At 41.5% G+C, this 26,660-nt stretch overlaps 1 protein-coding gene across 7 annotated transcripts in view; it reads right to left on the reverse strand.

The window, feature by feature from the left end:
• The window catches only part of FRMD4B (FERM domain containing 4B), a 372,884-nt gene that overhangs the window by 122,671 nt on the left and 223,553 nt on the right, over positions 1-26,660 (reverse strand). For 6 of the 7 annotated variants that reach the window (XM_033132199.1, XM_033132203.1, XM_033132204.1 and 3 more), the window contains 2 exons: positions 6,242-6,307; positions 4,141-4,235 (listed from right to left, as the gene is read on the reverse strand). In XM_033132199.1, the coding sequence (XP_032988090.1) occupies positions 4,141-4,235; positions 6,242-6,307 (161 nt within the window). Of the gene's footprint in view, positions 1-4,140; positions 4,236-6,241; positions 6,308-22,437; positions 22,458-26,660 lie in introns of those variants that run through there. The other variant, XM_033132205.1, reaches the window with a different exon arrangement.

The following is a 26,660-nucleotide window of genomic DNA, read 5'->3' on the forward strand; positions in this document are numbered from 1 at the left end:
AAGTTACCTACAAGGGAGCTCCCATAAGACTGAGCTGATTTCTCAACAGAAACTCTGCAGGCCAGAGGGATTGGTAGGAAATATTCAAAGTGATGAAAAGCAAGGAACTACAACCAAGATTACTTTACCCAGAAAAGCTATTATTTAGAATCAAAGGATAGATAAAGTACTTGCCAGACAAGAAAAAGCTAAAGGAGTTCATCACCACCAAACCAGTATTACAAGGAATGTTAGAGGGACTTCTTTCTTGTAGACTAAATAAATAAATAAATAAAAAATATGAATAAAATGGCAACAACTACGTATCTATCAACATAAATGTAAATGGATTAAATGCTCCAATCAAAAGATAGGGCAGCTGAATGGATAAAAAAACAAGACCCTTACATATGCTGCCTATAAAAGACTCACTTCAGATCAAAAGACATACACAGACTGAAAGGGAAGGAAAAATATATTTTATGAAAATGGAAACAAAGAAACAAATATCTGGTGTAGCAATACTTACAACAGACAAAATAGATTTTTAAAAAAAGGCTAATGGCGGCCGGATGGCTCAGTTGGTTAGAGTGTGAGCTCTTAGCACAGGGTTGCCGGTTCGATTCTCACATGGGCCAATGAGCTGCACCCTGCACAACTAGATTGAAGACAATGAGCTGCTGCTGAGCCTCTGGAGGGGTGGCTGGATGGCTCAGTCTTAACAACGAGGTTGCTGGTTCAATTCCCACATGGGATGGTGAGCTGCGCCCCCTGCAACTAGATTGAAAATGGTGACTGGACTTGGAGCTGAACTGCGCCGTCCACAACTGCGCAGATTGAAGGACAACAACTTAGAGCTGATGGGCCCTGGAGAAATACACTGTTCCCCAATATTCCCCAATAAAACTAAAGAAAACAAAACAAAACAAAACAAAGCCTATAAGAAGAGACAAAGAAGGACCCAAAAATCCTACTTCTGGGCATTTATCCAAAGAAACTCAAAATGCTACTTCGAAGGAATGTGTGCATCCATATGCTCATTGCAGCATTGTTTACAATGGCCAAGATGTGGAGGCAGCCTGGATGTCCATCGATGGATGATGGATAAAGAGGAGGTGATACATACGTACAATGGGATATTGCTCGACCAGGGAAGGGAATGGGTTCTTGCCATTCCCTGCGGCAGCCTAGATGGACCTGGAGGATATTGTGCTGAGTAGAGTATGTCAGACAGCAAAAGACAGATGTAATATGATTTTACTTATATGTGGAATTTAAAGAACAAAATAAACAAACTCACTGATACGGAGAACATTTTGATGGTTCCCAGACAGGAGGAAGGTTGGGAACGTGTGAAAAAGGGGAAAGAATTAAGAAGGACAAATTGGTTGTTACACAGTAGTCATGGGGATGTAAGGTATAGCACAAGGAATATAGTCAATAATATTGTAATAACTGTATGGTGTCATTTTGTTACCAGATTTGTTGGGGTGATAGATGGGAGGGGTTTGGGGAGCAGGGTGAAAAAAGTGAAGGCATTAAGAAGTACAAATTGGTAGTCAGAAAATAGTCATGGAGATGTAAAGTAAAGCCTAGGGAATACAGTTAATAATATGGCAATAACTATGTATAGTGCCAGGTGAGTACTAGCCTAGTCAGGGGGATCACTTCGTAAATTATAGAAATGTCTAACCACTATGCTGCACACCTAAAATCAATATAAAATAATATTGAATGTCAACTGTAATTGAAAAAATTAAAAAGGGGGAGAAAAAGGTGAAGGGGAATAAGAGGTTCAAATTTCCAAATATAAAACCAGTAAGTCTTGGGATATAATGTACAGCATAGGAAATATAGTCAATAATACTGTGATAGCATGGTAAGGTGTCAGATGGTTGCTGGACTTATCACTTATTTAGGTATATAAATGTTGAATAATTATGGTGTACACCTGAAACTAATATAATATTATATGTTAGCTATATTTTAATAAAAATCTTAAAAAAGATATACTTGTTGAATGAATAAATTACTCCAATATTCATCATGCTTTTAGCCTCTACTCTATGTGAGCTCTTTAAATTACGGTGTTTATAACACTTATGGATTATACCATATAATTTAGCTACTAGGTTTTATGTCTTATACTGTTAGCTATTATTTCATTCACATTCAGATTCAACCTACGTGTGTGTGTTTTAGTCCCTGATTCACATGAATTAGTCTTGTCCTTCCCACTAGAGTATGGTCATTCTGCATTTCCTGTTTCATCCAGCAGAAGACTGGTCACACAGGGTCCCAAATAGTTGAGTGAACAAATAATTCTGTGATTCAGAGTGAGGTGGGTAATGTTGAGTGCATTTTTTTTTTTTTTTTTTGCTCTGTCGAAGCCTATTCAGGAAATATCCCAAGTCCAGAATCAAAGTTCTCAGGTTTTTCCACATCTCCTGACAACTCAGCTGTCTGGTTTTACCCAGCCCAAGTCCTGAGGCCACTGGTATTTCCAGGAGGTCCTAGGCTTGCAGCCCACCCAGGCTGGAAATAATCAGAAGCCACCAGGTGTTAAAAACAAATTAACCTCTTCTTGAGCGTATTTTATGCCTGGTTTAACTGAAGAACTGAAAGAACACTTAAATTGGGAGAGTTATGGAAAAATGTTGGGTGGCTGGCCAATATATTTTGTGTGTGGAACATTTTCTTGAATTTTAATGTTTGAAGAGATCTTTGGAAATTATCCCCAGAAAGGGGAAGTATTCCTCTGATAATGTTATCAGGCTGCATATAATGTAGGCAAATTGGGATGCTGTAAAACAGACACACACACACACACACACACACACACACACACACACAGAAAAGAGCTGATAAGTACAAACACATTTGTTTACATGGAGTTTTAAATTCTCACAAATTTATTGTTATGTACCTGCCTCATTTCAGAAAAGATTTAAGTTGATGACAAATGCAAGGTGTGATCAAACAATAAGGTGAATGTTTAAATTAAAAAAAAATTATTACAGTAAAAGACACATTGCCATTAGTCTCCCTCAAAATATTCCTTCTTCACTTTGAACACACTTATCCCATCATTCTTGCCACTTTCTGAAACAGTTCTGGAAGTCCTCTTTTGTGAGTGTCTTCAGTTGTGCTGTTGTGATTGCCTCCATGTCCTAAATCAATTCAATCAAAATGACCCGTCATGGACATTTTGACTTTGGGGAAGAGCCAAAAGTCACATGGGGCCAGATCCAGTGAATAAAGTAGATGAGGACACCACCGCAATGTTTTTATTTGACAGAAATTGCTGTACCAGAAGCACTATGTGACACACAGCTTTTTTGTTGTGATCACAAAATATGGTGAATGCTGCTGCCGAGTGCCATCCAATGGAAAGGCAGGGATCTTCAACATGGGAAGCTGTATGTTGAACCTTAGTAACAGTGTGTGACAAGCTTCAACTTGTTCAGTGCAGTCAGTCGGGTGTGAGCTATGGTTGACAGAAGGTGTGTTTTAAAGTGTGCTGTAAATCATCCTCCATCATGACAACGCACGGTGTCATACATCGCTTCTGGTATACGGCAATTTCTGTCAAATAAAAAACATGACGGTGTGTCCTCATCCACCTTATTCACCGGATCTGGCACCATGCGACTACTGGCTCTTCCCCAAAGTCAAAATGTTTCAGGACATTGAGGCAACCACGACAGCACAACTAAAGACACTCAAGAAAGAGGACTTGCAGAACTGCTTCAGGAAGTGGCAAGAACAATGGGATAAGTGTGTGCGAAGTGAGGGGAGTGTTCTGAGGGGAATTAATGATAATGTGTCTTTTACTGTAACAAAGTTTTTAAATTTAAATATTCACCATATTGTTTGATCATACCTCGTATATACAATATCCAATTTAGTATAAAAAATGTAAGTAAAAGAAAAGAGGTAACATAAAATGGACCTACACAGAAGTTAAAAAGTTTATTCCTCATTAAGTTATGTACATATAGTCCTGGGAGAAATATCTTGCATTAAAAAAAAAATCTTTAAGCAGGACATATTCTCTAATTTTTGGAGCATTTCCCCCTCTCTTTTGCTAATTGTGAATGACAGCGAGTAGGTGGTCCAGACAAAAGATAATGAAATAAAAACTATTGGAAAAACACTTACGTATCATCTGTAAACGTGATTCCAAAGTACTCCTTTTCTTTCAGGTTAAAATGTGAAGCCACGAGATCCAGCAACTCTCTTGACAGAAGTTTGGGCTGTCAAGATATTTATCTGATTAGAAACAATTTGGTTGCCTCTTTATTATATGCTACCACCTTCCTTTGCCCCAAATAGTTTAAAGCAGCTTTCGTTTATTTTTAAATACCTGACCCTTTCTGCTTCATAGATTAATCTATTGTAGACCATTCTCTAAGAGATTGGGAAGGAGAGGAAATTGGGAATAGAAACATGCATGAATCATCATTTTCATTTATTTGCAATTCAGTCTAGTACTTCACATTGTTCCTCTAAGATAAAACTGTGCTTACTCATGCGTTTGTAGTTTGGAAAAATACTCTTTTATATGTAACATGGTGCTAGTGACCAAGACAAAGACTATTAAATACCTCACTGTCTGGACTGTAGGAATAACTTTGCCTGAAGGGGGCCAGTTGCAGAAGATCAAGACCCAAAGCTGTGGTGGGGATGGTGGTGTGGTAACCGGTAGAACTAACAACAATAACCACTTATTGTGCTGAATGCCTTTTATCTATTACCTCATTTCATCCCTACAATGAACCTACAAGACTGGGGTTTTTATTTCCATTTTACAGATGAGCCAACCAAGGCCAAGATAAGTTCAGCACTTTGCTTGATGTTACAGTTAGGAAGGTCAGAGATTTGGACCCAGTTCTGTCTGATTCCAAAGCCTAAGCTTTTCATTTCTCTCGAGGGAGTAATTATACCCACTGTATAGGTCATCATCACTAGGACTTACTGAGTACCTGGTTAGAAGAAGGATCTAATCTATGAGCTTTTAGGAAGCACTGGACCTGGTGGGAAGAAGCATGGTTTATAATCAGCTACAAGGGCTGTCAAGTGGATGCAAGATGTACAGGGACTGGGGAAGGAAAAAGGGATTTGCAGGAGGGCATTCTAGATGGATTCTTTTTGAACTTTGAGCCGGACAGTTTAGGGTTCATTATGATGGTTTGAGGGTTTGATGTTTCCTGTTGGGGAAGGAGGAATAGATAGGATAAGAGAAAGGGAAGAAGGGAGGAAGGCTGGGGAAAAAGGGAAGGAGAGAGACAGAGAGAGAGAGACAGAGAGAGAGAGAGAGAGAGAGAGAGAGAGAGAGACAGAGACAGAGACAGAGACAGAGACAGAGACAGAGGAAAGGAAGGAGGGTCGGAGGAAGGGAGGGAGGAGAAATGGAGGGAGAGAGGGAAAGAAGGAAGGAAGGAGGAAAGAAAGAGAAGGAAAGAAAGAAAGAGAAGGAGGAAAAAGAGAAAGAAAAAAGAAAGGAAGGAAGGAAGAAAAAGAAAAAAGAAAAACAGGCAGACATCTAGACTAAAATGTCTACTCTGTTGAAATTATTGTTGACTGTGCTATTTTCATTCCAATTGAAGCTTACGCACAGTGGGCTAGGGACAAGGCTCAGAAGGGACAAAAAGTTAGGTTTGGTCAAAGGAGAGACTTCTAGTCATAGCTGTAGGTGTGGATGTCAGCGGGGACTTCCACAATTTTTAAGAGTCTTGGTCCAAAGTGCTGGGTAAATAGAGAGTGAAGCATCAACAATTAAAATATCATCACTCATATAGTTCCATATATTTTACAGAAGTTTCATTCCTATATATAATCTAACTTGATTTTAACCACAATTCTGTGCGAAAGACTGGGCTATCTTAGTTCCAGTTCACAGTTGACGAAACGGAATATTTAACTTGGACAATGTCATGTAGCAGGAAAGTGGCAGGATGCAGATTTTCAGCTCACAATAACCCTTTCAGCGAAGCATTATGTTCCCTAATTTACCAATAAGAGATTCAGAGAAGTAAAGTCACTTGCCCAGGGTCACACAGCTATTGAATGTCAAAGCTGAGATTGGAATACATGTCACCAAGCTCTAGTTACTCTTATGTACAGACCAGGATTTTTGACTTCACAGCTACCTTTTCTCTCTCAATCAGTCCTGAGTCATTAGGTCTGCAGCACAGATAAGTGAGCAGCCTGAACACAGGCTACGGGGCTCACAGAGGGAACCTGTGTGGGCAATACCTACCTGAACCAGCAGCTCCAGTCTCCTGTCATCCAGGAGGTGTACCTGGCAGTGCCTGCCTTCTGTCATCTGTGGGGACAAGACAGCAAGAGTGGTTCAGGGCCGGGCTGGCAGGAAAATCCTTGAAGGTGATTCATCATTTATTTCACATGTGATGTGCTCAGAGTAAAAATGGCTTCACCTGAGTTAATCAACAAGCTTGGTCATAAAGGTTTATCACATGGCATTAGCTCTTGGAGTTAATTTTTAATAAAATTTTTTTTTAGCTCTTGGATTTGAAAGAAGAAAAGGACAAAAAGAAAGATGACTCAATATATTGTAAGAATAATACCTATGCAGTGCACACAACTTTATACTATGAAATGTAGTTTTCCTTCCCAGAGGAAACTACTATGTTATTTCTTAAATCAATATTTTATTTTTCAAGTGAAAATGCTTTATTGATTGGTGTGTTTTAATAAATACAATATATGTATAATTATAAGAAGAAAAACATACGATTCTAAAGTTAAAATTTAAAGTCTCCATTTTTAAAATTTCTGCCCCCCCTTTATAAGTATATCAATACTATAATTAAGAACAGTTAAGAACTGTTAAGATATATAGTTAAGAACAGCTTGATGTATACAATTTCCAATTACGTTTAATTTTTATCACTTATAACTACAATCCTGGGAAATATTCTCTGTACAATATTTAAACAATGCATAGAATGCAAAGAGCTCCCTTGCATATCATTTTACCTGCTGAAATCACCACCCCAGTCAGTTTGAGGAGACTCCTCACAGACCATCTTACATGGATTTTAAGATACATACATTATATATTCAAAAAAAGCACATACCATGTTTCTCGGAAAATAAGATCTAGCCGGGCAATCAGCTCTAGTGCAACTTTTGGAGCAAAAATTAATATAAGACCCGGTATTATATTATATTATATTATATTATATTATATTATATTATATTATATTATATTATATTATATTATACTGGGTATTATATTATATTATATTAAAGGCCCAGTCTTATAGTAAAATAAGACCATGTCTTATATTAATTTTTGCTCCAAAAGACGTATTAGAGCTGATTGCCCGAATAGGTCTTATTTTTGGGGAAACATGGTATTTAGGGGCAACCAGATGGCTCAGTTGGTTAGAGCGTGAGCTCTGAACAACAGGGTTGCCAGTTCGATTCCCACTTGGGCCAGTGAGCTGCACCCTCCACAACTAGACTGAAGACAAGGAGCTGCCGCTGAGCTTCTGGAGGGGCGGCCAGATGGCTCAGTAGGTTACAGTGCGAGCTCTTAACAAGGTTGCCGGTTCAATTCCCGCATGGGATGGTGGGCTGCATTCCCTGCAACTAAAGATTGAAAACAGCGACTGGACTTGGAGCTGAGCTGCGCCCTCTACAACTAGATGAAGGACAACGACTTGGAGCTGATGGGCCCTGGAGAAACACACTGTTCATTCCCCAATAAAAAACAAACATATTTATATTAACTGTTTTACTTTAATATTCTGTTAGACATAATACTAAAATGAAAAAAGTACCCTTACTCTGTGTGTGTGTGTGTGTGTGTGTGTGTGTGTGTGTGTATGACATCTCATGACAAACATAGGCAGTGATGGCCATATTTGTACAACTTGGTCCTGCCCCTTTGGCCTCAGTTGTTTGAACCAGGGGAGGACACTTGACCCAAGCTGGGCCAATCAGAACGTCAGTCAAGGGAATCTGGAATTGAGTCTGAGCAGATGCAAATATGGGACAGCCATTGTCCGCTGCGTGTGGAGAAAAAGGCAAGCCATCTGCAGAGAGAATGAAGGAGGCAAGTAGCTAGTAGGAGGCAAGAGAAATCATGCGGCCTGAGAGGAAATGTTTGACAGAACTACTAACAGGGTTCCCAATGACTTTCCTATCACTTCTAGTCCTTCCACTGGTCTGGGTGAATTTTTGTCCTTGGGTTACATGAAACACCCCAGTATTCCTTCAACAAAACCACCTGTTTTCGCTCTCTTAAGTTAACTTGAGTTGGATTCTGCTTCTTGCAACTATCTTATCTTCATAAGATACCACAGGTATCTGTACCTAAACCAAGGCAAAAGGTTTCCAAAGGATGGACTTCACAGGTGATGTCATTAGTATGGTAAAGTCATCAACTCATAATCACCGATGCTCCCATCAGGACAATACAACTGACAGAAAGGGTGACATTTTGGGGGTAGGGGTTCTGAACAAACACCTCACGGTGTGATGAGATAAGATACGTACAAGCTGGAGAAGGACGGTGCACATGAACTGGGGAGAAAAATGCTACAGTTTTATGTCCACACTGGCCCATCTGTGCACAGTATGCACGACGCCCTTTCCTTTCTGTGAGGGGGGCTGATGATGGTCACCAGCAACAGAAAGGCTTGCCCTTGTCACTTACTTAAACTGCAGGGTGAAAGGTTATGCTTATGAATAAGTTTTTAGTTGACAATATTAGAAATCAGGAGATGACACTTAAAAGTTTAGATGGTAAGATCTGGAAACACTGGGCTGGATTTCCTCCATGGCAACACGTGGCCAGGGAGAGGCAGAGCAGCTCCCTCTCTAGGTGGGGTTTGGGGTGTCCAGCTCACTCCAACTTGTTACCTGCCAGGTTCCTGAGAGTCCTGTGATGTGAGCAAGCCACCCTGATTAAGTTCACGTGGTGCTAGGAAAGAGACACACTTCGTACAGCAGGCAAGTGCTTGAACCTGACCCTCACTAATGGGGGCTATTTCAACCTCTACAGAGCCTGTGAAGGGGGCATCTCATTTTAATCAGCAGGAAACCGAGGCCTGAGAATTGACGTAACTTGCACAGGAGTTCTAATTCAGATTTGGGTTCAAAATGCTATTTCATCTGTTAGTAGCTGTATTATCTTGGAGAAGCTACTTAACCTTTCGGAGTCTCATAAGCAATGTTCTGATAGCTTTTACGCTGACGTCTTCAAAGTGAAATAAACCACTTCTGAGGGCTGCATTTATTATAGTCATTATTTGCTCAAAAATTAACAAACAGCCAAACCTGCCTATAATCCATTTATGCTCCCAATTTTTTGAAAAGCTTTTTCATGGGAAGACTAACTCATTGTAAAGAAGATAAATGACAGGTAAAGTTAACAAGCACATGGCAGGTAAGTTCTCCGGAACTGATAGAGTAGAAGTAAAGAAAAATTGCGGCCCACTGGTTCCTGTGTGGCTTCTGTGTGCCTTGCACTCAGCCAGGCATTTTCATAGTAACAGTAATAACGCCACTAACAGGCACTTTGCATATGCCAGGCACTGCACTAAGCACTTCACATGTTTTAGTATGTTCAACCGTGTGATACTCACATGAGGCAGGTAGTCTTATCTCCTCATACTACAGGTGAACGAGCTTAGAGAGATTATACATAACAAGAGTCCTAAATGGCAGAACTGGACCCAAACCCAAAGCCCAGCTCCTAACCAAAAAATTGGGAGCATAAATGGATTACAGGCAGGTTTGGCTGTTTGTTAATTTTTGAGTAAATAAGGACTATAATAAATGCAGCCCTCAGAAGTGGTTTATTTCACTTTGAAGACGTCAGCTTAAAAGCTATCAGAACATTGCTTATGAGACTCAGAAAGGTTAAGTATTTCCGCTGTACACATGGTATGTCATACACTGTAAAGTGCAAACTGTGGGAAAGCCTTCCCACACAGCCCATTCTCAGGGGATTCGATGGGTGCATAGAAAAGGGGACACAAAGTGTCATAAAGCAGGCATAAAAAATCATTTCAATTCCAAGGAAATATGTTGACTAGAAGTAGTTGGAATTGTAGAATTTATAAATAGAATCGAAGGCATCTAATAACTGCCACTTATTTGAGATATGGGGAAACTAAGGAACAGACCTGCCCAAAGCCACACAGCTGGTCAATGGGACACCTAGGATTAAAACTCAAAAGACTCTGACTTCCAGGCTGGAACGTAAGTGGTGTGCACAAGGCTACTCAGCTGATAAACAATGCCGTCTTATTCAAGTGCTCTTTTCCACATCAGGTTAATTGTTTTTAATGAAAAAAACCTGTAACTGTAAAAAGAAAACACCAAACCGGGCATCTCTTGTTTATTTAAAAACATGACTCCCACTGATGTTTTATCTTTTAATTTCAGCAACAGGAGTTATATTTGTAGGAACCTATTCCTGGATTACAATGATTGTATCCATAAATACAGAATCACTTTTTAAAAAATCATAAATCAATCGTACATTTTATTGAGCATATTCAATATATTTAATATGTAGTAACTCATTTAATGCCAGAGGTAAATAGCTCTATCATCTTTACAATTGAGGAAGCTGAGGCACAGAGAGGCCAAGTAACTTGCCCAAGGCCACACAGCTATTAAGAGGCAGAACTGGGATTCCACCCTGGGCAGACTAGCTCCTGAGTCCCATGTCCTTCACTTTCCCATTTTTCAATGTAATTATTATCTACAGAAGAAATTAAATATATTGTCTTTTCACATTCTATGTGATTATCCTGACAATTTGCTTTCTTTACAGAAACAGTAATTTTATAATTCCACCTAGGAAAAGAATAAGTAAATAAGCATTTCTCATTACAAATTGGTTTCTCTTACAATTTAAGGGTCTGTGTTTCCCTCTTTAGCTCTTTAGTCTCTTCATTTCAGACAAAAACGTGTTTAAAAAGTTAAGCCACAATATTTCATTTAAGGAGTTCCAAAGGAAGCACACATTTCTTTTCATAAGCAAACACAAGGATAGTGGGCAATACTTCTTCTCTACTCTGTGTGAAATTGTGTTACACGGAATCACTTCTGAACCCCAGAGACCATCGCAACAGTTTCAGATTTGACCCCTACCCAGTGACAGCTAATAGCAGCAATGCCTTGCATGGAATTAAAAACATAAAAATGATGAATTTGAAAAGTTTCCCATGGCACCCACCCACAGTACACCCTTCCCGCCACCGCCTCCTCCATTCAACCCCAGGAATGCAGAGGCTGAAATTGTGTGTGTTGGATGAAAACGCCCACCTCGGTCTGTGGCTGCCCTGCGTTTGCTGCCTAGCTGAGAGCGTGGTCCTCAGAGGCTAAGCACTGAGTGCTGGTGGAAGGGCCTTGTCCATCTGGTCAGTGGTTAAGTGAGGAAGAGCAGAAGGGAAGTGAGAATCGGTCACAGGCAAGACGTCTGCTTCCTGGAGCACCCGGATGGGTAGCCCATCGTGGGGGTCAAGTCTGTGCGATCATAGCCCCTGCCTGAAAGCCCGACTCCCACTACCTGATTTAGGAGCCGAGAAAGGAGAGAGAGTGGATAGAGACCCACAGGCAAGTCAGCACAGAGCACTGTGAGACCATTCACAATGCCTGGGGTCAGACTAAAGGCACCAGGAAACACAACCATAAGAAAGTCCAGAACCCAGCCTACTTTGGTTTTGCTTTAGTCGTTCTTTGGAACACAAAAATACGAAAGCTTGGAAAGGAAACAGTAAGTGGCCCCCACCCCCCACCCCATCTCTCTCTCATTCCCTTTTGACCTTTTCTGACAGCTTAGCATGAGAGGGCCTGCCTCACAAAAATGACTCCTCAGGATTTTTTGGGGGGTGACCCACCAGAGTCTAATTAACCATCATCCCTTTCCTGGATGTGTGCAAAGTCAGCTATGTAACCAGGGTCCATGCCTTTAACTGAGTCCCACAATGGTACCATCTCCACATGGCCATGTGAACAATATCTCTAAAATACAGATCATCCCTCCATGTCCCTGTTTAAAATTGCCCTATGGCTTCTTCTGTAACACAGTGGAGAATCTCCTTACCTCCCCGAATATGTCCTTATTATCTATCCCTTCACGCCCCTGTGGCCTCTATTTTTATTTCCAACCCATCAGCCTTGCCCTGACACACCACCCACACTAGCTTCCTTTTCCTTCTCAAAATCAAAGCTTGTTTCCACTTTGAGACTTTGCATATGCTGTTCCCTCTGTCTAGAATGCCTTTCCCCCAGATCACTGCATGATTGGGTGCTGTTGCATTTCTCAGACCTTAAATCAGATGTCACCATTTCCGAAGGGCCTTCCCTGCCCTCAATATAAAGTGGAGCCCAGACACATTCTCTTATATCATGCTGCTTTATCTTCTTTATAGCTAATATTTCTTATCTATTTTTGTTTGTTTTTTATCCTTCTCTATCTTTCACAATCAGAATGGAAATTCCACAGGAGAGACCTTGATTGATTTGTTCACCACTGAATTCCCAGGGCGTATAACACAGTGCACATGGTAAGACTGTGGTAAATACATATCTGCTGTGTGAAGGACCTTGACTATTCAGAACGTAAACACAATTAACAGTGAAATAAATTTACAGATGATTTCAATGTACAAAGCATAATGTGAAAAGAGGATGTTCCAAAGCCCCTTCCGAGCCTTGGCCTAGACAGACTTACACATTAAAAAGCAAGCTTTCTACCCAGAGAACAAGGTGTGCTATTAAACTCCTCATCAGATGAGATATTCTGGAGAAACTGGAGAGAGGTAGAAGGCATGTATCTAGGACGTTCCTACTTTGGGATCTATTGAGTGGACGGAGTTTTATATTTCACCCAAATGATGTCAACCCCAGCTGAACAGGGCCCCTTTATATCATCTCTGGGTGTTGACTGAATATGAGCTATTGACACTCTCGTGAAGAGAATGGCCTAGACTGACACAGATGTCCCCGAACCGAGTCAGCTGTGATTTTCCCTCAAGTTCTTTCAAGACGATGCATGCCCTCCCAATGTGCCGTCACTGGGGACTTCTTGTTCAGTGTCAGTTATGGCTTCTCCTGCTCCACCGAGCACGGGTGTATGTCCCACGGACGCTAAGCACTTCACATGCAGTACCTTCTTTCGTGCTGCTAACAGCCCTGTGAGATAAGAGATTTTACCATTTAGATTTTATGGGTGCCGAACTGAAGTGCAGAGAGGGGCCTGTTGTGATGAACTGGGGCAGAATCTCAGGTCCCAGTATTCTATAAAAAACAGCAGGACGCTTGTGCGTCTCTACGGGTTCATTGGAAGTCGAAGAGGAAAAAGAGACAGAGCCTGGCATCAGTCCTGTGGCCTCCTGGGCCTGAATCCACATCACTTTGGGCTTAAGATGAAGCACACAATGCAGTTAATTCAGTGTGGAACAGCTCTGGATCATGGGCTCATTCATTCACTCAACCAATACTCACTGAGCACTTTCTAAGTGCAAACACTGTTCTGGGTACTAACATAACTGCAAATGAGATCAACAAGGTCACTGGAGCTTGTCCTAGAGTGGGATTTCTGAACTTTGGCACTACTGACATCTGTGGCCAGATAATTCTCTGTTGTGGGCATCCCTGGCTTCTAACCCACTAGATGCTAGTAAAACCCCACCCCACCCTGCTGCCTCCTGTGACAACCAAATATGGCTCCAGGGGAACGAAACCATCCCTGGTTGAGAACAACTCAACCAGGAGAAAAGAAACTGTTAGCAATTACATATTTTCAGATAACAATAAAGTCTCATATAGCTCAACTGGCAGTGCAATTAATTTCTTAGCGTGTACAAAACTTACTCCAAAACTGACTTCTTACCCAGGAAGCATGAAAAAGGAAGAAATTGATGGAGAGAACTTATATTGATTGGACCACTGCTCTTAACAAGACAAGTGGCTCCCAGCAGAGATTAGAGAGAGGGATAACCTGTTTTCTGAATATTAGCATTTAGCAGCAAGCTCCTTTCTGACTGGCAGAGATTGGAGGACATGGCAAACAAGAAAGGCTGGCCAATGGTCAACCATTTTTGCAGCTCCAGCATCAACCTGGCAAGCAATTTCGGTCAGCTTTGGCAGATACTCCCTGGAGACGGCATTCTCATAAAAGACAATCCCTTATCAGATCATTGCCTGATCGCATAAGACTGGCGAAAAGACATTCTTCAAAGGAAGAAAGAAAGAAACAAAGCAGCTTATTAAGTCTGGAGCTGAAGGCCACAAGGACACACCAGCTTGGTGTCCATGAGGTGTGCACAGGATTTATAATAGAATCAGGAGGCTTGGGCTTGTGTCCCAGCTCTGCCATTTAACTAAGACCAGGGCCTGAAAATCATGGTATCTTTCTGATTTCATTCAGCTTCTGCCTCCATGAAATGGGAATGATAAGAATCAATCTCATTTAGCTCTGTTCATCTCTTATATCAATGAGGGTTGAACCTCAAATCTCCCTCAAAGGTACAGATGATAATCACAGCACCAGTAATACACTCTATTTATTGGGCACATATTGGGTATTCGGTCTCTGCTAAGTGCCTGAGATGCATTATCAGTGAATACTACTACTATTAGTGGAAATGATTTGTAAGCTGTTGACTGCTATTATGTTAACTGTAAGTGGTTATTTTGAGTTGGATAAATGGTTATTTTTCTCTAGAAAAAAGTTCTCCTGAGTTAAGAAGAGGCCAAGCTGTCGTACTTAAACTGAAAATCAATCCACCAGTTAAACCCTGGAAAGAGTGGGCAACCTAATAGCTAAGTATTAATTCCATTCTAATTTCTCAGTGATAGGTCAACAGGCTAACTCACAAACACCATTTTCAGCTGCCCCTGTGCCCAAAGCTGGGAACGCTTGCAAACTCGTGCTTCTTATCTCATTGTGACTGATCATGACTTGGGCCAGCTATTTTTGTTCTCACCAACATGAAATGGAAATGAATATGTGCTGACTGCTTTGTCTATGTGATGTGCTTTAATATACATGATATCCATTGAATTCTCACAACCACCCTGTGAAGTAAATATTTTTTGCTCTTCATTTTACACTGAAGAAGCTGAGTCCCCAAGACGACGAGAATAACTTGCCTGAGGTTCCTAGCTAATAAGTGAAGTTCAACAAGGAGCTTACTACCAAGGGCAACCCACAGGAGACATGTTTTCATGGAAGCGTCTTCCTGGAAGAAGCTGCAGTGAAAAGCAGGGTTCTCTTTGGAAATACCCTGCATTTTTCCAATTAGAAACTTAGATTAGGCACTGATGAGAGACTGTCAAATGTTTATTTTCAGAAAACCATGCAGGATGTTTCTGCTGTTCCTTTCCAGAAAGAAACATCCTCTTTACTTAAAACCAGTTGTCAGGCTGTATTTTTAGATGTCATGGTACAGCATCAATGAGTCAAAAAAGAAAAAAAAGGGAGGGCACAGATACTGTAAAAAGGAAAAGTCACAAAGTGTTCCCAAAAGAAGCCAAGGGCGCAGCCCGTGAGCCGTGCGGGAGTTTAGTTCTTATATGCAGTTCAGGTTGACCAAAAACAAAGTTCTCTGTAGAAAATGGAAATTTTGGCTTCAGTGATTATGCAAGTAGCAGATACACTGTGGTTTGGAAACTTTCTGTTTGCCAACTGTCAGTTTTCTCTTTTCCCGTGAAAAACAGCCTGTAGGAAGGAACAAAAGTACTGCGGCTTTCAAAAACCTTAGCAGCAGCGGCAAGCACAGCTAGGGTGAAAGGATTTTAAAAATAAACTCGCAGTACTTCCAAGTTAACGATACCCTAGGTACTGTTTATTCACTGTGGGGCGCACCTGGAAACCTGGGCTAAATGTAAGCAAATAAATCCCATATGTTGCCCTAGAAACTTAAAAATGAACAAAAATTAGTGACAATGACTAAACCAACTTTACACTAATTTTCGAGGACACACATATTGTCAGTTTTCATGTTTCAATTTTTCATCAACCCTGTTAGATTGTCTCTGGTTTATGTTTTTCAAAGTCTTTTTGTTCTTTGTGGTCCATGTATAAGTAGAGGCTGAACTGAGTCCTCAGGGAATGATAATAATTAATTAATGGGAGTTTATAATTAATTAATGAAAACACATTGTATTGGGTCCTAGCTTGGTGGGTAGAACTGTCATATTTAGATAGGGGATTTAGAAAAGCATGACTGAAGTGTGAAAACAGAAAAGTCTAACGCATTTGGGACAACACAGAAACATTCTTAATCTTAATGTGTAGGACTCATTTTACCATCACAAAAGAGACATTCCCTCTCAACCTAGACATTTCTAATATTTAGTGAGGAAACTTTTTTGTCACCTAATACAGGTTGTGTTTTTAAATGAGATTCAGTCGGTTTTTAAGGCTAACACAGGATTCAAAGATTAAAACAAAACTAGAAGATCACAGGTCAAGGAGACAAAAGAAATATGAAAAAGGAGCCAAAAAAGATTTTTGGGAGAGCACAAGGGAATATATGAGGGGTGAAGAGTCCTTCAAGAGAGAGAACGGTGACGTGGAGCCATCTCCTAGCAGCCCACAAGCACCCTCCATCCTATTTTCAAGGTGGGTGTTAAGCATAACCAATATTTAAAATGTAAGTACATGAAAAGCAAAAGTAATAAATGATCAAAACTCATCACCTTCCAAATATTTTACTATATTTCACTGTTATCTTTGGTCTTGAGGTGATTTATGTCTACTGAACCTTTCCAGTACCAATTGCTCTTTAATAGTGTTCTACTGCTCATCTCTTTCCAACAGGTACCATGAAACTGGTCAAGGTGAGAGAATTTCCATCACAGGCACTGACAAATGCCACATATCGGTGTCTTTGTCCCCACAGAGCTGGTTGGGGACCTGCTGGGGACATTGACCAGCACACCACTGGAGAAGTTCAGAGCACCATGTCAGGAGGTTGAGGCTGAGAGGATAGAATAGAGGTTTTGAATTCAGACTGAACTGTGTTCAAAATGCAGCACAGTCAACTTTTCTAGGACTTACTTTACATCTCTAAAATGGGGCTGACGACATCTCCCAACAGAGTTGTGCTCGTGCATGCCTGGCACAGAGCTTGGCAAACAGAGGCTGGCATAAAAGGTGACTGTTACACAGTTGACTCTTGAACAGCCTCAGGAATTGGGGTGCCGACCTCCCTCGCAGTGGAAGGTTCATATATAACTGTGTAATTTGTTAATATACTTTCCCCAGCGGGCAAGCTCACCACTGAGATTCTCTAGGACAGCAACTCTCCTACCACATGCTCAGTATCATTGACCTCGTCTATTCTTTTGCCACTGGAATGTACTTTCCTTTACTGCTGCTTTTCTAGCCCCTGAGGCAGTGCCTTGCCCATCATGGGGCTTAATAATGACGTATGGAATGAGTGACTGAATTTCCCTTCATTCCCATCTCCTGCTCCACTTCTCAGTTTTCTACCCATTTCTACTGTTCAGATCTCATTGGCAACTGAGTGATTCCTTTATCTCTTAATAACCAGATTCCAACCAGCTGTGTTGCTACTGTTCTTTTGGAATCTATTAAGCCATTGGACCTTTTTTCCCTGCTAAAGGATGCTATCGTGACCTTAAAACACCAGTGAAAGATGTTTCCAGCTTTTTCATTCATAAGCAGAACTGAACACATGTCATTATGCTCTGTCGGCAAGTTTCTCCCCACTTCTGTTCCTGCTCTATTCTAATCTCAGTTCCGGACTGCCTGCAGCACCAGGGGAGTCTTGTGAGAGGAAATCTCACCCAACACTTGCAGCTGTATCCAGGGAACCAAATATTTACCCACTGTGGCCCTGCCTCAGCACTGTTTCTTGGACTTACTGTTCTGGAGCAGCAGTTCTGAAGAGATGTAAGATGCTGGGTCATTTCGAAAAGCATGGCAGCTTCCGGTCAAGTGGCCTGGGTGGCGCATTATGCAAATTCATTGGAAAGTCATTAAGTTCCAGAACTAGTGCTTTTTTGATCTTACTTGCTTTAGTCAGGGGGTAATCCAGGGTGGAGCTGCCCATTCAGCTATTTGGTGTAGGGCAGTGGGCAGGCAGCCCCTGGGAAGTCAGATGCGTTATAACGTGTCATCCCGGCTCTGTCTCTAACTAGCTGGAGACTTCAGGCAGGCAAGCCACTTACCCTCTTGGAGTAGCTGCTGTATAAGGGGAATAATTTTGCCTAGTGTATTGTAAGCATTGGACAAGAAGCAGCTATGATTACTTGTTAAAGTGCTTATGGCATATAATTTAAGAAGTATGAGGGTCAAGAAAATAGATCTCTGAGTCAGACAGACTTGGGTTTAAACCCCAGCTCTCCTTCTCAGTACCTTCTCTGAGAAGGTGGCCTTATGCAGGGTACCTCACTTCTCTTGAGCCTTGGTTTCCTCATCTGAAAATGAGAAGAACAAGAGCCTCCACCCCCCGGGCTGGGCGGTCACATGAGATAATACACATAAAATGCTTAGTAGAGCGCATGCAATTGTAAATAATATTGTTATACTTTTCACTAGTTAAAACCAAGCAACTGCTACAGACTCCTTCAGTGTGGACATTCTCAAAGGCCATGCTCAGGGGCTGAGTGGGTGGTGAGCAGGCTCGACTTCCCCCAAACTCTGTGGAAGAGAAGGAGCAACGAGGTGAGCCATGAATACATTTGGTCAGAATGTCCCAATTAGCTGTAACATCACCTAGCTTGCCTGCAGTGCTGCAGACTTTCAAAGTGCCTTCACTTCTATTTCTTCCTTTAAACTTTACAACTTTTAATGTGCCAGAAGTGTCAGACCCCCTTTTTATAGATGAGACCACTGAGGCCCACAGAAAGGATGTGACTTCTCTGCGGTCACATAGCTAGACAGATGCAAGATTCCAGATGCGGAGTTCCTGCTTTCTACTGTCCCAAACAAGCTCCTGACCCTTACAAAAGTATTCACCAAAAAGTAAAGTTTAAAAAAGAACCCCAACATACATGCCAGCTCCTGCACACAATGCTTCATCTTGTTCATTTTATGGCGGGAGGTTTCCATGGTATGGAATTAGAATTGTAAAGTGATGCAGCTCTCCTGACCCAGTGTGCTTTGGGAAACCTGCAGGACTCCATCAGTACCCTGGCTGCTACACCTGCTCACTTAGCCAGTCCCCGAAGCCTTGCACTAGACTGAAGTCAATGAAAAGAAATGCACTTTTAAGAAATTGGAGAATTTTTATAATAGGCATGGAGATAAAAGTCCTGGTATTGGTGGCTTGGGAATAATTATTCTAACTACTGTCACCTTTTCAGAGTCCTAGAGGGTTTACTGCACTGGAGCAGGGAAGAGTTTTCTCAAAGAGAAGTGATTTATTTCAATAAGAAAAGTGGATCTCGCGGTGTTGGTAAGGACTGGAGGTGGGGGAAGAAGATACGGACCTGCAAGAGTCAGAAGAACTTGTCACCCCCAGATTTCCACAAATATTGTGGCTGAGGATTAGAAATATTTGTAGAACTTTCCACTTTGTTCCATTATAATGCCTTTCTTTTTGTGCTACAACCAACTGAAGTTCTACTTACTTCCTACAGAAATTCATGAGTGTCTCCTTCCTCTGCAAACACAATGGTAAGTTATTAACAAAAACTGCATTGAAGACAACCACGTTTTTGTTTTTTTTTCTGTACTTGGATATTATTCTATTTTATCATTTCTTCCTTCTGGTTATGTAACTTCCAATTTCTACAAAATTGTGAACATTATCTATTTTGCTGCTTCACTCATTATTTTGTTTGCTTTCCAGGGAATGAATATTTTTTGAGCATCTACACTGTGTCAGGTTCTTGGAGACAAAACAGTGACTGCATATTTTTGTTGGGTAGGAGGGGGATTAGACAACTGACTCTTAAGCAACAGTGGAACTGACCAGAAATTATTTCTCTTTGATTTATAGATCAAGGTCACTTTACGTGACCTTCCCACTTTCCCAATCAAGACTGGGCAGAGGTGAAGCCAAGAAGGGCTAATCTTTTGCCTCAATGTCTAGTAAGACTCTTTGTAATAACAGAAATGTTCTAGAATGTGTTGGCTTTTGGGTATGGATGACACTCAAGATAATGGAGCTATGACCAGGTGTGTCAGCCTCAAGAATAGGTCCCAGAGGAAGAGAAAGAAAATAGGCTGGCTTCACAGCCTCTTTAATTACTGGCTCTATGGCCTTGGGCATTTGATTAAGCTTTCTGAGCCCCAGGTTACCTCATTTGTAAAACAGGAGGATAATATTACCCACATCATTTAGCATAGATCTCCTCACTTGAAATCCCTGATTTCCTTCCCCCCTTTTTTCCTGCTTCTGAAAACCATGGGAGAAAATAAAGTAGTGGGACTGGGATTAAACAATTTGGAAAAATTTTTGCTCCTGCTCCCCCCTACCCCCACCTGTTAGATGGCTCAGGTAATCTGTACGGGCCAACAAGTTGTGACAGCAGCATTCCTACAAGGTACCTTCCGTCAACGACCCTTGGGTTTCATTAGTGGTTTAGCAGGGGGTCTGAAATCTCAGGTTGACCACTTTATCAACTGTGTGATTAACATCCATTCATGTATTCACAATCATTATCAAGCTCTAATTGTGTGTTAGACTTTATAATAGGCTCTGGCCACTATAATAGACTATAGCCAACGTGTTCCTCTCTTACAGACTTGCTAGTGAAGGTGTCAGTCAACCAACAACAATCCAACCGATACACAGGATGAATTCAGGTCATGCTCAGTACAGGTAGTCCTGGAACTATAATGGCTCAACTTTACGATGATGTGAAAACAACACACGTTCAGCAGAAACTGGCTAGGTTAAGCTACGTATGATGTTCGGTAGGTTAGGTGTATTAAATGCATTTTTTACCTATGACATTTTCAACTTACAATGGGTTTTTGGGATGTAACCCCATTGTAAGACAAAGAGCAGCTGTACTATGAAAATAAGAAAGCAGAAGAATGTGATATGGTAGGGTTGTACTTTAGAGTAGTGAGGAAAGGGCTATTTGAGGAAGTTATATTTATCTGAGATAAAAATGATGAGGAGTCAGTCTTGGGAAGATTTGGGAAAAGAACATTCCAGACACATGGCTAACAAGTGCAAAAGCTCTGTGCAGGAACATGCTTGGTTTGTTAAAGACATTGTTGCACAGCTTTTTTCATTATATACTCTTAAGAGCCTCTCTAGACATTTTTACCCCCCAACACCGTCCTCCTCCATGAAATTTTAATACCACAAATATATTATACATCTGCTGGGTAAAGTTGAGCTTTGGAAGCCCACAGACTATCATAATATCTATTTCTTTTTTTTCTTTTTTTTTTTTTTGCTTTTTTCCCCCCTCAAGAACCAACTTTCACTCCCCTTGGGAGAGAAGTCTCACCATTGAGAATGCACAGTTTAAGGGAAAAAGTGGCAGCAAATGTGGCTGGACATTGGTCATCAAAAGGAAAAGTACCAGAGGCAAGGTCAGAGGTCAATGAGGGGCTCAGCAGTGGTTCTTAAAGAACGGTCCCTGGATTGGTAGCATCAGTATCAACTGGAACTTGTTAGAAATGTGAAGAGGCACCTGGCCATCTCTGTGTTAGCAAGCCCTCCAGGTCAGTCTGAGGCTTCTGGAGTGTGAAAACCGCTGGGCTATATCATTTACTGCATTGGGGGCCACAATAAGAAGTATGGGTTTCATTCCAAATACAACAGAAGCCCACTGGAGGCTTTTAGGTACGAGGGAGACATGATCTAGGGATATTTGTAAAGGATAACTTTGGTTACTGTGAGGAGATGAGATTCAGGGTAAGCAGGAGACAACAATGGAACAAAAAGAAATAATCCAGAAGATTTTGTGTTCCTCATCTGTAAACTGGAGATACAAATATGACCAATTTTATCAGGTTGTTGTGAGGACTGAGTGAATAAATGTAAAGAACTTAGCACATAGTACGTAACCACTAAATATTGAAACTTTTGTTTAATTTTTAATTCTCTCTTCCAAATTCCTAATGGTTAATATCCAAATACAGATCGCCCACTCCCTTCAGCTCTCTCTATTTTTGTCAATGCTACCAATTCAGCTGGTGGGCTGGTAAATCTGTAACATGTTTACAAGACTGCTTCAGGTCATGGTAAGGTCCATGGTGTTCTATTCTATTTCCTATCTTTTTCCTTTTTCCTGTGAGATTTAACTGTTGGTCTAGAAAATGAAACTTAATGTAAAACCTGAGTTTTAGAATCAGTTCTATCACTAACTTTGGGCCACATGCAGGGAGGCGTCATCGTGAAGGGTTCAGCATAGACTTTGGCACGAGGCAACCCTTGTTTGACACTAGTCAGTGGGACCTGTGGCATGTCATTTAATCCCTGTAGTTCGGTTTATCTGGAAAAGATGGATTGCAGCAGTACCTACCTCATGGAGTTGAGGCTGTAACACAAGAATCCATGGAAAGCACTCAACACAGTGCCTGCCACACAGTGTTAGCCATTGTGATGGTGATGATTACGGAACTTGCCAGAAGTTCACTACATGAACCACTATGGAAAATGCAGTCCTGCAAATCTCAGAAATGGCAGAAAACATTTGACCTGGGAAAGACGTTAATGGGACAGACTAATAACACAGATAAAACATCCTCAAGCAGGTTACTTTCTACTGACACAATAGTAAATTGATCTGAAATAATCTCTCCAGCTCAGGAGAACTGCCCGCAACGCTTTCATGTCACAGGCATGGGAGGCCCCTGAGAGGGTCTTCTTGACCGAGGGGTTTCGCTTCAGAGCTGACTGAACTCAATCGGAAGAAGTTCCCATCCCTTGGGCAGGCCATCAAGCCCTGCACCACCTGCTTCCACCTGCCTCTCCCCTAGTCTTGTCCTCCCTCCTTCCTCACTCTCTGGGCTCCAGCCATACTAGTCCACTTCTAGTTCTTTCTCTATATGATCTCCTTTCTACCTCAGAGTCAATTTATCAAAACATAGATTAAAAGTCATTTCCTCATAGAAACCACGTACAGTAGTTATCAGTGAAGACTCTGGAGTCAGATTGCCTGGCGTTAAAATGTGATATTTTGCTAGCAGCATGACCGTGGGAAAATGACTGTAGTGCAGGGACTCAGCTCCCGCTCCCCGCAGAAGAACGCAGGATACGGTGAGGCCGAAAAGGAAACCAATGGAGCCATAGATGGGGAGTCACACCACTATACTCTTGATGGCGGCTCATCGAGACACAGGAAGTAGGATCAACACTATCTGCAATCCACCATCAGCTTGCTAAGTGCACTTGCTAGCCGCAATCCGCCGCCCTCCTCACTGCCAACCAACCCCATTTGCTAGCTGCAATTTGCCATCTGCTTCTCTGCCAACCAACCAACCCCCTGCCAGCGTAGCCACGGCAGTTATATTAGTGGCTAATGGCTAACTGGTTACAGCTGACGGCCATCTGATCACAAGTGATGGCCACCTACTGCCCGAGCCAGCATCTTTCCAGATGAGGTCGAGAGCCTGGAAACTGCTCTCTGGGACTCCGTCCCTAAATGACCTCATCTTTTTGTTACTCGTATTGCCTGATCTGCACAATGGGAATAATCCTGGTGACTTGCTCTGAGGTTTAAATGAGCTGCTACATAGTGCCTAGAAGAGATCTCGGCTCCATAACTTTTATTATGACTTTTTTTGGCTCTCTATTCTTCTCTTTTGCAGCCCTTTTCACAATTGTAATTAAATAAGGATGCACTTTTTATATAATATATGCCTTTAGGGAGCATATCGGTCTTCTTAACCACTATACCCCCAGCTAGTAGCCTGTGCCACGCAAAAGCAGCTGCTCAATAAACAACTGTTGAATGACAAAATGCAATCACTTATTCATTTCATAAAAGTTGGGGAAGCTACATAGTCTTCTTTTTTCATATAAACTATTTCAAAGTAGCACTAGTTGATTAGTCTCTTTTAAAAAGAAGGCAAAATGGATAATGCAAAGTAAGATTGGACCTCAGTACTTGTTCTAATAAAGAGGGGTGCTTGCCCGTTTGGGTGGGCTCTTGGGGCTGTGCATGGTTACCAAGAACCAACTCTTGTTGTTCCAACTCAAATATAATGGTTACTGCAAAACCTCTCCAGAGTTTCGGATGAATCCCTGAAGTCAGATGACTGTTCTAATGGTGAACAGAGCAATTACATTCAGGTCCCGCTAGAGTGACCTTACTCTCAACTCAACACAAGGCCAAGTACCAAGAGGGAACCTGTCTCCTCCACACCCTGGTTGTTGCTAAAGTTATGACTCCTCCTCCCAGAGGAGTAGTATAAATAACTACAGAGGAGGAGGTGGCAGGACTTGCTCTTAGATTCTAAGTACCTTTTGCGGAGCCCGTGTCAATTCTGGGACACCACACCTCTAGCGAGTGGGCTAAAATAAGGTTAGTTGCTAAAGAGTTTCAGAAAAACTCATTTCTTGGGCATCAGAAACAGAGGCCAACTAGTTTCTCACCAATTCTCGGAAAGACACACACAGTTTATTCCAGCTCTTCAGCTGGAATACACGAACCTCTCACGGGTCTGTTAATGAGGTTAGCAGGGTTTGCAAACTACCCCTTCCCCTCCAAGTACAGGTAAAATGTGTTGGTGGGACTATTTCCAGGACGACTTTCTATAACTTGCATCAGATTTATATTGGCTCCATGTCCTTAAAATGGTTTAGAACCAGGTCCTTAAGAAGATGAACACTTGACCTCAAATCCATGACCACACACCGCAATCACTTATTTGTGAACTTGTGTCCAGTGAAATCCAGACAAATGTCTGCAGGGTCAAGTGATCTCATGGGTCCAAAACGACGGAAGGCTGACGGATACCCTGACAATAGCAAGATGTAGAGAGATCCAAAGGGGGGTAATGGCAACTGGTTCACATTCATGCTAGCGATCATGAACACGAAGAGCCTTGAGAAAAACCTACCCATTCATTATTTTGCACACTCAATCTCCGGGTGGTGTCTACATAATTTTATGACACCGTTGTCTTTATTTGATGTATAGTAATATTATTCAATAATATTAATGGACATTTATCAGGTACTTCTTCAGGGCCAGAAGCTAGCTCTAATCCCCCCGACAACCTCGTAAGGTAACTGTAATTATCCGCATCAGAAGGCCAGAAGGAGTCACTCGGTTCATAAGTGGCAAAGTAGTGTTACCATGCTAAGACTGAAAACACTGCACTTTCACCATTCCTCTCACTCTGTGTTTCATTTGGACAGAGCCTATGAAAAACAGAACCGTTGTCAGGGGACCTCTGATAGCTTTAGGGTGTAACCTGTTTGTTGTCGTTGACATCGTTCGATTTCTTCCTAAATACTCCACTGTCAGTTTAATCCTTCAACCTCAAAATCATATTAATTAAATTCCACCTCTCATAGCCATTTCATGTCAACAGCTTTTACACTCTCCAAGTGTAAGTGGCAATGAACGGAAAGTCAAGCGTGTAAGAGCTACAGAGTCACTAGAGATTCCGGTTTGCATGCTCCCACTGGCCGGGTCTTCCTAAGTGTAGTGGCCGCATGTCGTTCACCTTTGTAAGCCCAAGCCTGTCACACTGCTGGTGCAGTACACACCTAGGAAATACGTGCTAACTTTCAAAGAATGTGGAATGGAAGGAGCAGTGTCAAATTTCAGCACAAGAGTTGTTCCATTACCCACAAAGCCCTGATTTCTTCCTAGACTGCATCTCGGTGTCTCCCACAGTTAGCGGTTTCAATAATTTCTCCATTTCCAACTTTGCCTGATGCAGTGTGCTCCCACTCATACACTGCCATTGGCACTATAAATATCTGGGTCACTGGAGTTTTAGCCCTGAATTCTTTTCTGTAAGAAAAGGAAAATATCAGTGGAAAGGAAGAAAGAAGGGAGAAAAAAGGAAGGAGGGAGGGAAGAAAGGAATGAAGAGAGGAGGGAGATGGGGGTAAGAAGTGAGAGAGACAGCTGCAATTTATCTGGGTAACAGAGAAGTAACTACAAATAATTCGAGACAGAATATTTCAAAGCTGAAAAAGAGTCTCAGCATTAGTCTAACGTCTTCATCCACAAATGTGGATTCTGAGACCAGAAAGGGAAAACCGAGCTCCACCAGGCCAAAGAGCTTGTCAGAAAAGTGGCAGTCAGACCTGGAATCTGGTTCTCTCTGCCCAGTGTGTTTTGTTTTCAGCGATGCCACACTGCTCTGCCAGATAAAGATTCTCTGTTATGGATGGTCAGCTTCTGGACTAATCCCATTCCTGATTTAAAATCCTGAATATAAATGCATCTAATAGAGAGGGTGGTATAAAGTAAAATCTTGAAAGAACAAGTACAAACTCTGCTGACTCGTTCATTTTAATGTATAAGGACAAAAGAAAAGAAAACCAAAAGAGAAAATAAAGCAATACAAGAGTACAAAAGTGAACATACTTTTACAGCACTACCTGCAAAGTTTTCTCTTTTTTTTCTAAAAAAAAAAGCATTTGAAATAAACAAAGAATGTGCCCAATATTTTTCTTTTCTTAGACTGCTATTATTGGAATGATACACTGTTTGCCTAACCTTGCCAGATTACATTAACACATGTTAATGTATATTTTACCTGTATTCAGCTTTATCTTTCT

Source organism: Rhinolophus ferrumequinum, chromosome 17 (assembly GCF_004115265.2).
Source record: "Rhinolophus ferrumequinum isolate MPI-CBG mRhiFer1 chromosome 17, mRhiFer1_v1.p, whole genome shotgun sequence".
NCBI classification, from domain to species: domain Eukaryota; kingdom Metazoa; phylum Chordata; class Mammalia; order Chiroptera; family Rhinolophidae; genus Rhinolophus; species Rhinolophus ferrumequinum.